The following is a 14634-nucleotide window of genomic DNA, read 5'->3' as shown; positions in this document are numbered from 1 at the left end:
GGTAAACAAAATCTTTAAGATGCTAGGTTCTGGAGTAATTGGTTATGCAGCAATAGCCAACCAATCCAGTTCAGCCTTTCAATACACTTTTTTACAAGTGTGTGATGCAGAAGAAAGCACAGGTGTTTAGGCCTCAGAGATGTCAATTCAAACCCAGGAAGACCTGCCTCTCCCTGGCCACATGACCTCTGGGAACTTGGCACCTCTATCCCCTCGTCTAACGAAAGGACATGGAGGGGCGCCTGGGGTGGCTCAGCTGGCTGGGCGACTGCCTTTGGCTCAGGTCATGATCCACTCAGCGTGGAGTCTGCTTAAGTTTTTCCATTTCCCTCTGCGCCCCCCACCCCCACACTCCTCCTCTCTCTGAATAAAAAAATCTTAACACACACACACACACACACACACATCTAAACTCAATTCTCAGGAGTCTGCTGTTTTAAAGAACCCAAATCACAAGGTCAGAGGTAACAAGCAATTCAATTGCCTTCCAGGTCATGGAGTCTTTACAGCTGGATTTTTCCTTCAAATGTAATGGCACAAAAGGGAAAACATTTCTGAAGAGAAAGTGGCAAAATCAAACAAATGAGTGATGGCAGCACAAAACCAGCTCTTTTCTGTCCTGGCACCCTCGGCTCGTGGCTCCGTTCTTGGCGTACCTCTCCAATGATGTCAGTCTGAGACCCAGCATCGCAGAACTGCTGAGGTAAGGAATCGCCGGGCACACCTGGATTGTGAGGGAAGTCTTGCGGAGGGTCGCTGAGAGAAAAGCTATTCCTGAAGCCATCGGTCAGCTTGGCCAGACTCTGCAACAGAAGGAAACGAGTTACTTGAGTTCTTTGTGTGTGATAGAAACTTTCTAACCCTAACCGATGTGAGGCGATGGGTGTGTTAACGAACCTCATCGTGGTCATCATTCCACCTTCTATGTGTATAGCAAGTCATCAGGTGGAACGCCTTAAATTTCTAAAACTTTATCTGTCAACTGTACCTCGATAAAATGGGCGGAGCACTGCCATCCAAAATGTTGCATCGATAAATGAGTCTGACAGAGATGAATGCCGCCTTGAGATTTCAATACACCACACAAAAGGAAAACCACTCCCAGGTGAGGTTTATGTATTTTTAGAGCCTGATTTTTCAGTCGTAATTCTACATGGTCAAGAGTCCTCGCATATGGATGTTAGTGTACCAGAAACTAGAGTAACTGTATCTCCTTGTGTACGTAACTCCTTTGGGTGGAAGTAAAAAAGAACTACAATTTTCTACAATTTTCTAGAAGACTCTGGAATATATCTCTCTCCAGCAGACGTTTCCATAGACACCAGAACGCACAGGTGCAGCATGACATGCATAGCTGGCTCTGGATCCAGATGGAGGCATGCTGAAATGGGCCAGTACTGTTAAGGTCATAAAAGACAGAACAACTTCTTGGATTTTCCTAGAGAAGACGTTGCCCAGGCCTCTCCCAGGAGCTTCTCAAAGAGGACGCTGGGGTCTGGAGCTTCTTATGGAAATTCTATAAGTGTCCCCGGTGGGGAGCCACTCGAGACAAGTGGGTGGCTTGCCCCCGCTCAGCACACTTGGAAAGGCCAAGGCAGAAAAGTTAGTTCAACCTCCTGGGGCAAGTCCTCCAAGCCCCCACGGTGGATTACCACCTGGTTCAGCCCCGGAGTTTGGGCTTAGATTAAATGGGGGACGACCACACCGCACCTTGTCCAACGCTGCCCTCAGAGGCTGCAGTCAGTGGCAGGAGCTCTTCCTGCCACCAGCGCCTAGAGAAAATTGAACCGTTGACCATTTACCTCTCGTGACCTGGGAGGGCACCTGAAAATACCGACTGGTGGGTCGTACCTCCAGAACCTTAATCCAGCAGGCCTGGTGTAGTGCCCAGTAATGGGCAGTTGAACAACCACTGTGGGGACACTCCACAAGTCTCCTGACCTTGACTTCGGAAGCACTGCCGTGCAAGGCAGTTATGTGCGCACCTGTCTCCTTTGGGCCACAAGTCCGAGCTCTGCTTCACATGTCCTTCGGCAGAATCCAGACACGCGCCTACCAGGCACTCGGGGCGTTGAGCAAAAAATGAAAGCCATAACAGAAGCACCGGAGTGCACCCCAGGACCAAGTCAAAACACCAGTGCACCTCCACATGCAAAAAATCAAGCTTTTTCTAAAAATACCCAAATCCCCAGAAGTCCAAGGGACCAAAAAATAAAGCAGTAGAAAGCTCCAACGATCCCAGCCACATAACTAAAATCTGCCCATGAGCTGGAATACTACATAGAGGAAGGCAGAAGCTCATGCGGACACGTGCGGAAAAGGGGACAGGGCATTAGGGTCACGTGAGGAAGCCCCACCTTCCTGTGGGGACAGTGGAACATGTGCTCATGCTCTCCCGTGTCTGTAAAAATGCTGGCAGGCCACCTAAGAAGCTAACAGAAGTAGTTACTGGGGATGAGTGAATGAGGTGGCAGCCAATTTCTCATCAGACTTTTTAAATTATTTTGATTATTGAACAATCTGTGTTGCCCATCGTTATGGCTTCAACTGTGTCTTCCGCAATGATACATCCAAGTGCTAAGAGCCCGTGAGAGTGAGCTTATTTGGAAAGAGAGTCCTTGCAGATGGAATCAAGTTAAGGTGAGGTCATACTGAATCAGAGTGGGTTTGAATCCTGTGGTTGGCATCCTTATAAGAAGAGAAGCATGTAGACACAGAGACACAGGGCAAACACGATGGGACGATGAAAGCAGAGATCAGAGCAGGGCATCGATGAGCCAAAGAACGGCAAAGATCGCCAGCAGCTCCCAAAGCTGGAAAAGGCGAGGAAGGGTCTCCCCTAGAGCCTTCAGAGAGAGCGTGGCCATGCCGGCACCTTGACCATGAACCTCTGGCCTCCAGACTCTGAGAGAATGCCTTTCAGGTGCTCTCTCCCAGTCTGTGGCACGGTGTCATGGCAGCCCTAGGAAACCAACACCCATACTTCTAAATATTTTAATACACAGTATGCAGAAACATACACACACATAAAGAACATACATACATGTATGAGATGTACGTACGTTTTAAAGTATATATGAATTGTATACATGACAAATACACAATATATATCACAAACCTAGAGTTTCCTAACATGTTACCGAATAGACAGATGGACACGCAGGCAGGCAGACGGATGGACACAGGGTGCACAGAGGGCCAGCCCCTACCTGCATCAGGTCCCGCCTCTCCTTCTCGCCGGTGCAGATGGCTTTCTTGATGGTCCGGAGCTCAGTCATTATCGCCTGCGCCTCATCCGGTTTGTAGCTGGTGTGAGTGCTTGACATCTTCCGATCAATCCTGGTTTAAAACGAAAACGCAAGAGTTATTCTGTGCGAGAGTCCAGCGATAGGCTGAACAACAGTGAAAAACTCAGAAGCTTTTTAGAAAGATGGGACACAAGTTAAACACACTGGTTTGGCAGAGAAAATTAAAGATCCCAGGAACCCTTCCTTGCTTGTGGTAATACACAGAGATGAGGCTCGACCTGCGGACGACTTTTCTTTGCTCCAGAACAGCCAGCACAGGTGAGGCCTTGCCGGTCCGGTTCTCACGACCTCTACTAATGATTACGCAACCAACAGTGGCTTGAGTAATTTCCTGGGATTTTAAACTCCTCTCTGAGCGGAGGATCGTGTCTTATTTGTTTAGTCCCAGCACCTGGGTTAGTGGTCAAAAATGTCTATTAAACAAACATACGAAAGACATCTGCGCGCAAGCACATAAGGGACAGAAGAAAAGTTGTGAACGATGCAATATGAGGCCCACATATAAAACTGCGAACTCCCTGTCTCCTCTACCTTTCTTCTACCTCATTCTGGTTCCAGTTGCTCTCTCTCTCTCTCGCCCCCTCCTACTCACCTCTCCAATTCTTTCCTTCCATCCCACACCCGGTCACGCTTCCTTCCATCCACTCCAACCTCCTCCCGCCCTCCGTCCCTCTCTCCTTCCGACCCATCTGCCCCCGCGCACACGAGGCCGGGTCTGGGTGGTGGAAGTGGTTGCTGACCAAGCCGAGGCTTGGCTCGGGCCCTCACGGAGCCGGCAGCCTCCTACAGCGCGCCCTCTGTCTCACCTTCCCCACCAAATCTTGAGCCTTGGAGGCCCTCAGGGCTCGGGAGGCTGGAATACTTTGGTCCACAAGCGGCATGAGCTCCTCCTCTGCAAAGCCGTGAGCAGGCCTTTCAGATTCCAGATCCCTATTCCACAGGTCCTTACACGAAACCGTTTCCCCCACGTGACCGGGGAATCTGGGTCCTTGACAAAGGCCTACCCGGGCACCGTACATGTAATGTCCACGAGGACTATTCTGCCTGTCAGGACAACGCCAAAGCTGCGTACTCACGGGACACAAAGTCAAAAACTCACCAGCTCCGGTACTCAAAACCCCAAGCTGATCTGAGCCATCAGCCCCCATGGAATACGAGGACAAATGAAACCGGCAAGAACCCGTGCCCTCCTTCTGGGGTCAGACCCCAGGGCTCTAGAGCATTGCTGGGCCTGCATCGGCTACAGATGATGTATTTATGAAAACTGGTCCGAAGTCCTCTTCCGTGGCTTGGATGCAGTTGCCTCATGGGTCCCCACACAAGCCACCGTGACACCCCTACGTCCCAACATGGCCGGGCCACATGTTTTCCCCTTTTGGCTGTTTCACAGAGAACCGAGAGTATCTAACAGAAGGCAGACATTGAAGGTCATCTAGCTCATAGCCCAGCAGCCAAAGAAGTGGCCCAATTTTTCTTGCAGAGAAAATTCAGACTCGTTTATGTAATAATGCCTCCCTGTATTCATCTTCTGATAAAAGGCTTTCCAATACGTCTCATTTAATGTCACAACCGACAACCCACAAAGGCTGATAAAGTCAGTAGAAAACGATTTACATCACTCTTAGACAAAAATCCCAGGGACAGAGAAAGCGGATTCCTCTCTAACGGTCAAGGACCAGCCCCTCTGCTAACAGGTCTATTGCTCCTCTAGAGCAAAGATCACAGCCAACAGATCATCATCTGACACTGCCCCCCGCGCAGAGAAGAGGAACTCCACTACACAGAGCAAAACATTTTCAACTGCTTGAAAATCGAGGCTAATCAAACAACCAGAAAAGGGCAGACACACACAGGTGGTGCTGAGGCTGTGGCTCGAGCCGCTACACGTGTCAGCTGCAGCGTCCCACCTCGGTGTCGTGGCTTCCTTCTGGCTTTTGGCAGCAATAAAGCCTAAGTGTGGCCACCAGCAACCCCAGGGACTGAGGCAGCAGCCTGTCGAGCCACCAGCTTCTACGATTGGGCCCCAAATCCCCTCAGGGAGGGGGGATCAGCAGACCCGTCGTTCATTTGCCCAGCAGACACCGCAGAGCACCTCGGAGGATGACAGTTCAACTTCAAGGCCACGGACCTGCACTCTGAGCTCTACCCAAGTGGCTCTGAGACCTCGAAGAGAAAGCAGATTGGCCGAGAACAGCTGTTTCCACTCTGTTCTGAGGGCACCCTGGTGTCGGGAGCAGCTAAAGGGAGAGCCTCGGCCTCGGCTTGGGGACCCCTAGAGAGCCTTACCCCTGCTAGGGCAAGCACCTTCTGTTTGCTCTGTCTCGGACAGGGGACGTCTGAGATGCACAGAAGGTGTCGTTTGCGGGAAAGGAAAGGGGAGAAGATGCCCCTGTTTACAAAGTATGAAAGCTACCAGGAAACATGATCTTGAAGTCCTGGTATTTCAGACAGAATACTGCTGTTTAAAAGTTATATATTATTGTTACATTATATGTGTATACATTACATATTACGTTAATAATATTGCATATTACTATTACGTTATATGAGAATATACTCCTACAAAAAGATTATTATGTACTAAACATAACCTTACGTAAACATTTGATATAGCATATACTATTTGATATTACATAATTATTTGTATAAAGAGTACATTACAATAGTTCGATGTGTGAAGCACCTACTGGGTGTTGGGGTCTGGCTGTGTGCTTTGCATCTGTCGCCTCCTGGAACCCCCTCACCGGCTTTATGGGATAAGCAGGACCTTCTCAGATTTTATAATGAAGAACCTGAGCCTCAGAGCGTTGAACTAAGTGGCCCAGGATGAGAAGCTAAGATCTGGCAGAGCTGCCCGGGTTCAAACCCCCATCCCCCAGTTCTCAAGTCAGCACTGGGCAGCCAAGTGCAGAGATGGCCCTAGACGCTGCAGGCGCGCACCTGCTCACAGCGGCCAAGGTCGGGCCCGCATGCTTTTACGCGGACAAGCAATGTTTCCCAGAATTCACACCACTTCAATTTTCAACTGTGATAAATCTTCACCTAATAAAAACTGCAAAGGGTAGGAAGCCTCTTCCTTTATATCTGCAAGATTCATTTCTTTGAGAACGTTCTCCCTTTGCTCAAATTTCCTCTAGAGAAAGAAAAAAAGAGAGAGAGAGAGAGAATTCCCTCTAGAGCTTTGATCAAATTCAGAAGATGTTGTCAGGGATCTGGTATTTTCTAAAATACCAATATATTCCATTTCATAAAGAAAACAGTAACATCTGTCACTGCCAAAAGAACAGTCTTTTCTTTTTTTTAATTTTAACTAAGAGCCCAAGCGAGTGCTTGTACATCTGAAATCAAATGACAGAAAAGCGATAACCGCTGAACAAAAGGCAGTACAATAAAAATGTAGGTTATTCTACAGTGCGCTACGACCAGGACGCTTGAGCTCCCCCGGCCCCCGGCTACGCGCTGGGACCCTAACTCCCCGTGTGGATGTGCTCGGTGCTGAGGCCTCCGGGAGGTACTCAGGTCATGAGGGAGAAGCCCCCCATGAAAGGGATCAGTGCTGTGATAAGACAGACCCCTCAGAGGTCCCTGCCCCTCCCGTCACGTGACGGCACAGCGAGAAGACAGCTATTCGGGAACTGGGAAGCTGGCCGTCCGCAGACACAGAACCCGGCCACGCAGGCACCTGGATCTTGGACTTTCAGCCTCCAGGACTTCGAGAAATAAATTTCTGTTGTTTAGAAGCCACCCAGTCTGTAGTGTTTGGTTAGAGGAGCCCGCGGGGACTAAGGCACTTTGCTTTTCAAAGCAAAGCAGTCCTCCAGGACTGGCTCGAGGTCACAGAGCCAGTCAGGGACACAGCCAGGCCCCTCACACTGGCACTCACTTCTTCCTCACCGGGTTCGCAAGACACTCAAAGTCAAGGCCTCCCAACTCACACCACGTCAAACCCTGAAGGCCCCCAAACCAAACGGCTCCATAAGCCCACAGCAAGCGTCTAAAGCTAGCCCGCACTAACACCACACACGACAACCCAAAAGAATGCGAAGTTTGGTTCCGACTCTATCTTTTACCCCACCAGCTCTGGCAGGCGGCCCTGAATGCTCCTCAGGCAGCTTCCAGCAGCTTCTGCCAGCAGCAGGTCGTGCGTGGGGCAGCAGAGCCACAGCCAGAACAGTGCTCGTGCCCCTCCTGCCCCCACCGCCCCAGGCCCCAGAGTCAGCGGCGCAGCGCGGGGGGTCACGGCCCAGCTGCACCCGGCGGGCCCGGGGCCTGGGATACCGTGGGTCCGAGCCTGTCCCAACAGTTAGCAGCCCCACTGTCTCCTGAAAGCACGAAACCCCCTGGCACAGAAATCGCTAAGCCCCAGATCGAATTGCTGGGGAGAGGGAGGCCGCTCTTGCCGGAGGAGACACACGGGTGCCGCTTCCTCGCACCGGCGGCCGGGGAAGAGGGGCCGCGGGCAGCGGCGAGCTCGAAGCACAGAGGCTCTGGCCTCGTGGCGAGGAAAGCGCCGTGCGGACACTGGATATCGGAACATCTAGCCAACACCCCTTTCTAGGATCTGCACAGCAGCAACAGGGACTAGGATTCCTACACCACAGCGGAGCGCAAGCTGCAGAAGAGGAGTACCAGAGGGCAGTTCAGAAGACGACGACGGGGCCGACTTACAGAGGACACCACCCCCCCGCCTGTGGTACGGGGCAGCCAGTGTCCGGCAGGGACACGGACCGCACAACGGCTCCCGGCAGCCAGGAGCCGCGACCCCGGCCCCTCGGCCCAGCAACTGGGGCAGCGTCCGTGCGCGCCCCTCAGCCCTGCCCTCTGCCTGCAACCCACCTGCGTCCCCAGGACCGCGCTGGGCACAATGCAAAGTCCTTCTCGTGTGGTGTGCCCGTCAAGAAGACAGACCACAAAAAGTAACTCACTAGGGCAGGCGGTGATTGGTGCTTTGAGGAAAAGGAATCCAGTTTCCAGGACAGAGTGTGACGGAAAGAAGTCCTTTTTCAGGCCAGTATTTAAGCGAGGATCTCGGTGAGACACCATATGAGCAGAAAACGACAGCAGGGAGGGAACAGGTGTGTGGAATGTGGGAAAAGGGTGTCCCAGGCACAGGGAGTTAAAAGTTCCAGTGGGGAGAGTCACAGGGTGGCCAGGGGTAGACACAGGTGAGCGGGGGGTGGGGGGGTGACACCGGGGGTGGGGGAATGAGGTCAGGATGGGGTTCAACTCATTTTGTACTGGGGACCGTAGTCTAAGCAAGAGAGAAAGCCCAGGAGCCACAAGCATGGGAGATACCCAGAGTCCCCATGACTTGGGCATGAGAATGGTGAGCTGCACTGGTGACCACGGCAGAAGAGACAAGAAGGGAATGGGAGCCAGGAGGGGCACCAGCATGCCATGAACAACAAACAGATGCTAAGAAGCAGGCAGGACGGTGCCTCCCTCCCAGGGCATCTCGGGCCATCCCGCTGGTACACAGGGACCTTACGGGTGTCCTGGCGGAAGGAGGCTTCAGCGGCACGTAAGCACGGGAAACTCGGGCTGAAGCAATGTTAAATGAGCTTTCTGGCCGCAGGACAACTCGGAACCGGACACGAGGTGTACTCCCTATCTCCAGGAGATCTTAGAATAACTCAAGAGGGAAATCTCCCACACCTACTGGCACACTCAGCACATTCTCGTCCGTCACCCATTAGGGAAACCGTGCACGTTCTGCTCCTGAGTCCCCCGCCCTTGGCCCTGGATGTGGTTAACAAGTTACAGGAGGATCATTTTTCTAAACAACCTTCACAAACTTGAGGGCACTGGAGCCCAACAGCATTTTCACTGCAAAAATCTCGATTTTCAAAAGACTTTCATACTCATAAATGCTGCTCCTACTCCTCCGAAGATGTTTATAAAAGGCCTCAAGAGAAATGCAAATTACAACTACACTGAGATCCTATCTCTCGCCTGTGAGACTGGCAGCAGTACAGAAGCACTGACAACACATTCTGCTGGCACAGCCGTGGGAACAGAAACTCGTCGGTTAGAGGTAAGAAGACAACAGGGGGATTTGGCAACATCTCCTCAGTATGACCCATGCATTTGCCCTCTGACCCTACAAACCCCGCTGTGGGAACGTATCCTGAGCGCTTTCGTATGTGCACGTGCCCAGCATCAGGTGTGGAGCTGATGGGAAACACTAGGAACGGACGGATGTGGCTGACCGCACCGGAAGCCGTGGACACTCCCCATGTCACTGGAGAGTCTGCGGCTCCCGACAGAAGTAACACTACCATCAGCTACGAAACAGACTTTGCCCCTTCCCCAAAAAAAGAAGAGAAAAAGGACTTGAACTCAAATCAGATCAGGCCTCTCGAGCTAACCACACTCACCTGTGTGAGCTGGGGGTGGGAGGGCGGCGGGGGACACACGTGAAAGCAGCGAAATCCAGAGTCTGGGAAATTCTACAGGACAAGCAAGCTGGTTTCTTCAACAAATAAGTTGTCAGAAAGGGGAAGACAAAAAAAAAGGGATAGGGGACTAGAGATTCAGAGACACACCAACCAAGCATATTGTGCGGGCCTGGGCCTCGTCCGAAGCTGGACCCAAACTCGCCGGAGAAATGGGGAAACTTGCTGGAGAAGGGATAATGTTAAGAGATGACTATTAAGTGGGGTACAGGCATTATAGTTATGTTTTCACAAGGGATCCCTAGCTTTAGAAGAGCTATTTGTGGATTCAATATGATTCTGGGATTTGCCTCGATAGGGCAGTAAGGGTTTGGGGGACGTGGCCGGCTGACAGACCAAACAGGACCGGCCCCCATGTGGCTCCGTGGTGAGGCGTGGAGAAGGGTACAGGAGGGCTCCACGCTACTGTTCTTTCTACTTTTGTGTGTACTTGACATTTTCCATCAGTGGAAGTTTATATACGTTACACACACACACACACACACACACATACACACACACGTCCCTATTCTACCACTAACCCAGAGACTGTGTCCATGGCCAGCTCCCATTTACAAAAATTAACAACACACATAGACCTAAAAAAAAAAAAAATACCAAAAGGTTCTTTTACTTCACTTGGACCCAAGCGTAATGATGGATTTCCTTGCTAGCCAGGAAAGCTCACCAAGATAAACAAGTAAGAGTTTAAAATGTTATAAGCGGCTAAACTCCTGGCGAGGAGCTCTGGAAAAGAATATCCTGGATATTCTGGGAAGCAAGAACAGCAGAAAATTTTCTGGAGGAAAACCTAGGGTCTCTGCCTTAAATCAATGCTGGTAACAACATCCAAGAAGCCCTTCTCCATGCCACGGCTCGTGTATTATCTGCTTAGAGTTAGGATTTCACAGTAGGGGAAAGGTAATCACATCATCCATGCTCACAGAAGGTTTTCAAAATTCCTCAATAATAACGCCAACCTGCAAGCTTCGATGGAAGCCTAACAGCCAGTCTTCAACACCAGAAAAATAATAAGGCTGTTTCCGTCTCCTACATAGCCTGTATAATTCAGGGGAAGGCTACGAGATTATTTTTCACTTGCAAAGATTTTGAAGCATGGCATGCGTGCCCATGCTTTGTCTCTTCCTGGGAAGACGGAGTGAGCATGTACAATTAAACAGCCTCTCGAGGTGGCTCTAGCTGGAAAGCTGCAGTGAGTCACCCAGGACCAAGGCTGGGTCCAGAACCTTCTCCTATGCCCCTCCTCAGCCTCCCCTAGAGAGGGGCGGGCATCCCCACAGGCTCTGGCAGGGAGGAAGGATGGGTCCCTGGGCAGGGACCCATTTACCCCCACAGGTCTCCGGTCACAGCTGTCCCTGCACTGGCTGCCTCCCATCCCATAAATCTGGACAACCCGAGGCTGCCTCTTCCCCTTCTTGAAATTAGATCCACTACAAGCAATGAACGGACTTCCTAGAGGTGCCAAGAGAAGGGGTTTCTTCACTCCCCCCAACGCCCCAAGCCCCAGCACCTTTGCTTTTCTAGCGATCAGCCTTCAGTTGCCGGGGTGTCGGAACCTCTGTGTTCACAGAAGGGAATGGCCACAGCCAGGGTGGCAGAGGCCAAGGGGACGGGCCCTGGGGCCTTCAATCTTGCTACCAAAGCCAGAGCCGGCAGGGAGAGGCACCGGGCCGGGGCTTGGGGGTCCTGTGTGGCTTCAGAGTGTTTCCGAAGCACGCCGAACCTCCATCACCTTCCCCAGAGCTTCTACAAGGGACAAGGGTCGTAACTGCAATGTGCAGCCGGCACGAGGCTCACGTTCGGTTGCGCCGTGTCATCCGAAGACCCTGCCGAGCGTCCGCCCTCCTCCCCGGTAATGAGAGAGAGCCACTGTGTGGCCAAAGGGGAGGAGGAAGTCAATCTCCAGTTCAAGCAGACAGCCCTAGAAACCTGAGAAGGCCTCCCAAATTTAACGATTTGCTTCTGCCTACATCATACCTGGCCCGTGAGCAGAAGTGACACGGGCAAGTGTGGCCACAGCACATCCAGATGCCGCCTCACACACATCTTAGCATCTGGAGGCCGGGGTAGTTACAGGACCCGTATCGGCGCGCTGGGAGGCACCGCAGCAGAGGGCCAAGATGGGCCACAAAACCAGGAGCCGATACTAGAAAGAAGACGGCTCTGCCCAAGCAAAACTTTTCTCAAAAGCTATACTGACCAGGACTAACAAAAGGAACCCCCACGGCGGACTGAATCACAGGAGAGCGCATGGGCACTCGCACACATGCGCACACGCCGCCGGGGAACCACAGAGAAACAGAAAGTTGACAGCAGGGTTGACAGGGTCCAGGTCACACTAAGTCTGTGGACAGGACTACTGAAGTCCGCCATGTGCCATGACCTGCAGAAGGCACGGTTGGGTCTCAGAGCCAGAGAGAGCCAAGTCCAAGTCCCCTCAGGCAGGAGCCAGCTCCCCTTTCTACTGTGACTCCTTTGGTGCCTATAGTAAGTCCTTGATAAATAAGCCCAGAAATAAAACTGGGCAAACAAATCATCAAGCAAAACAATCCTGGATGATTAAGAAAGCGAATCTCAACCTAGTATTAAACAACAGGGTTTGACACGCCCGGTAATCAGCCTTTATATGAGGCTGAGATAATTACACTTGTCAAACACTGACATTCTCATGTCCCTCCCCTATAAAGAGCAATCCTTCCGTCAGGTGCGGCACCCTGTCGTTGCCTCCGCACACAGGATTCGAGAGAGCGGCATGAGGCCCACGCTTCCTGAGAAGGCAGCAGCACGGACCCCTGCCACTTGCTGAAGGCTCGGCCTGGGGCTGCCCTCTGGACAATTCGGCCCAATGTCCGCTGCTCCAGACCCAATGTGCCTGGCCCTCCACAGTTCACAAGGTGAGCCCTAACTCCCACTGTGATGGTATATGGAGGAGGCCCTCGGGGGGGGGGCCGTAACAGAGGAGGTCATGAAGAGTGGGGTCTCCCATGACAGATTGAGTGTCTTTAAAAGAAGAGACCCCGGAGGCCAGAGCTCACCACCACCAGCAGCAGCACATAAAGACAGGGCAAGAAGGCAGCAAGCAGGCCCTCGCCGGATTCCACTTGCCAATGCCTTGATTTTGGACTTCCTGCCTCCAGAACTGTGAGAAGTCAATGTTTGCTGGTTAAGCCCCCAGTCTCCGGTATTTTGTCAGAGCAGCCTGAGCGAAAACCACCCCCACTGACTGATGAGAAAAGTAGGCACAGAAGGTTTCGTGAAGGTCATGCTCAAGTTCGGCAAGTGAAGCCGGGCTCGGAATCAAGACAGAATGGACTCTCGGCTGACCGAAAGGCATACGCCACCCTTTCTCAAGAAAATCAATTCTATCGAAAGAACAGTAGCACCATTTATAAAATCACTTTTGTTCACTGAATTTGCTGACTTAACATAGCTCCCCCAAAAAGAAATTCAACCCCAAACTCTTAGTGGGGATAAAGTTCTAACTGTAAAGATGCTGACAGGAGGAAGACCTACAGACCAGATTGTGCAACAGGATGTTCTGGGACAGTGGGAATGTTCGATTATCTGTGCTTTTCAAGCCAGTGGCCTCCAGCCCAGTGGTTCTCAACCAGGGGCTCATGTGCCCTCCAGGAAACATGTGACAGCGTCAACATCTAGAGGTAGTCTTGGCGGTCACAACCGGGAGAGAGGGTACTACTGGCATCCAGGGGGTCAGAGCTAAACACCCTATGATGCACGAAGAGTCACCGGGTCCAAAATGTCCATCACGCCGAGGCAGAGAAAATCTACACCAGCCGCCAAGTGACAGCTGAGCACTTCCAATGCGGCTATGTGACATGGTTCTGAATATTTCATTGTATTTCATTCTAATGAATTGATATTGGAATTGTAGAATAAAAAACTTTGAGACTAAAACGAACAAGAGTGGAATTCAAATCTAAACAGCCTTGCATGCCTTGGACAGCGCAGCTACAGAGAACGTGCATAAATAGAAAATAAAGGTCTTGTTTCCCACGTTTCTCCACTTAAAAGAACCGAGTACCCTTGAGGAAAAAAAGGACTCTGAGGCTTCAGGATTGGAAAATAAAGGAGCATAAAGAAAAGCATAAAAGGGAACGCGGGCCCGGCTGGAGGGCCAGGGCAGGCGGCGCCCAGGGGAGCACAGGAGGAAGCGCCAGGAAGGGCGCCCCTCCCGCAATCAGGGCAACTCACTCTCGCAGGGTCTCCACCCCCTTCTCCTTGGACTGCAGCTCCTGCTTCATCTGCGTCAGCTCGCGTTTCAGTCTGGAAAGCTGAAGACAAATGACATTTTTTTTCTCAAAGAAAAGCTGTGGTGAAAATGACGCCGGCAGTTGTCCGCACTGTCACCTACGTTCCCGATTAGCTGACAACCCACCGGGTCGCCTCCCCCGTCCACGGATTTCTCTCCCGGGCTTACACCCAGTGGCCATCCTGGAAGAAGTGTCCCGCGGAGATGCGAACCTCCCGGATCCCCGACAGGGTCCTGCCTCTGCGGAACCCGCCACCGCTCTCTTTTTCAAGGCACTGATTACCCGTCACCAACAGTAAACTACGTCACACTTTTTTCACCTTCCCTCTGCTTACTGCTTAGATCCCGCCCTGCAGCGCTGTCGCTAAAAGCATGCTGTCCCGCTAGGGAAAGTCAGTCCCTTGAGCGCCCCTGAGCGCCACGGTCGGCAGCTTCCAGCACCCACTGCAGGCCCGTGTCAAGACTCAGGCGCTGGGCCTGGCAGCTCCCACGTTTCACCGACACCCCACGTGTGTTTCTCAGGTGCGCGAGGCTTTGAGAGCCACTGCGCTGAGACATTCTGGTTTCGGGAACGAGACACCAGAAGAGGAGGCCTCGTTTC

General features: G+C 51.9%; 1 protein-coding gene across 4 annotated transcripts in view; it reads right to left on the bottom strand.

Moving 5' to 3' along the window:
* The window catches only part of WWC3 (WWC family member 3), a 110658-nt gene that overhangs the window by 42657 nt on the left and 53367 nt on the right, over window positions 1-14634 (bottom strand). For 3 of the 4 annotated variants that reach the window (XM_045089282.1, XM_045089284.1, XM_045089283.1), the window contains exons 5-7: window positions 13976-14055; window positions 3210-3339; window positions 657-803 (exon numbers count right to left, since the gene is read on the bottom strand). In XM_045089282.1, the coding sequence (XP_044945217.1) occupies window positions 657-803; window positions 3210-3339; window positions 13976-14055 (357 nt within the window). The remainder of the gene's footprint in view (window positions 1-656; window positions 804-3209; window positions 3340-13975; window positions 14056-14634) is intronic. The other variant, XM_045089285.1, reaches the window with a different exon arrangement.

This window comes from Mustela putorius, unplaced genomic scaffold (assembly GCF_011764305.1).
Source record: "Mustela putorius furo isolate JIRA1106 unplaced genomic scaffold, ASM1176430v1.1 tig00003836_pilon_pilon_pilon, whole genome shotgun sequence".
In the NCBI taxonomy this organism is placed as follows: Eukaryota; Metazoa; Chordata; class Mammalia; order Carnivora; family Mustelidae; genus Mustela; species Mustela putorius.
This window is presented reverse-complemented; position numbering and strand designations above follow the sequence as displayed.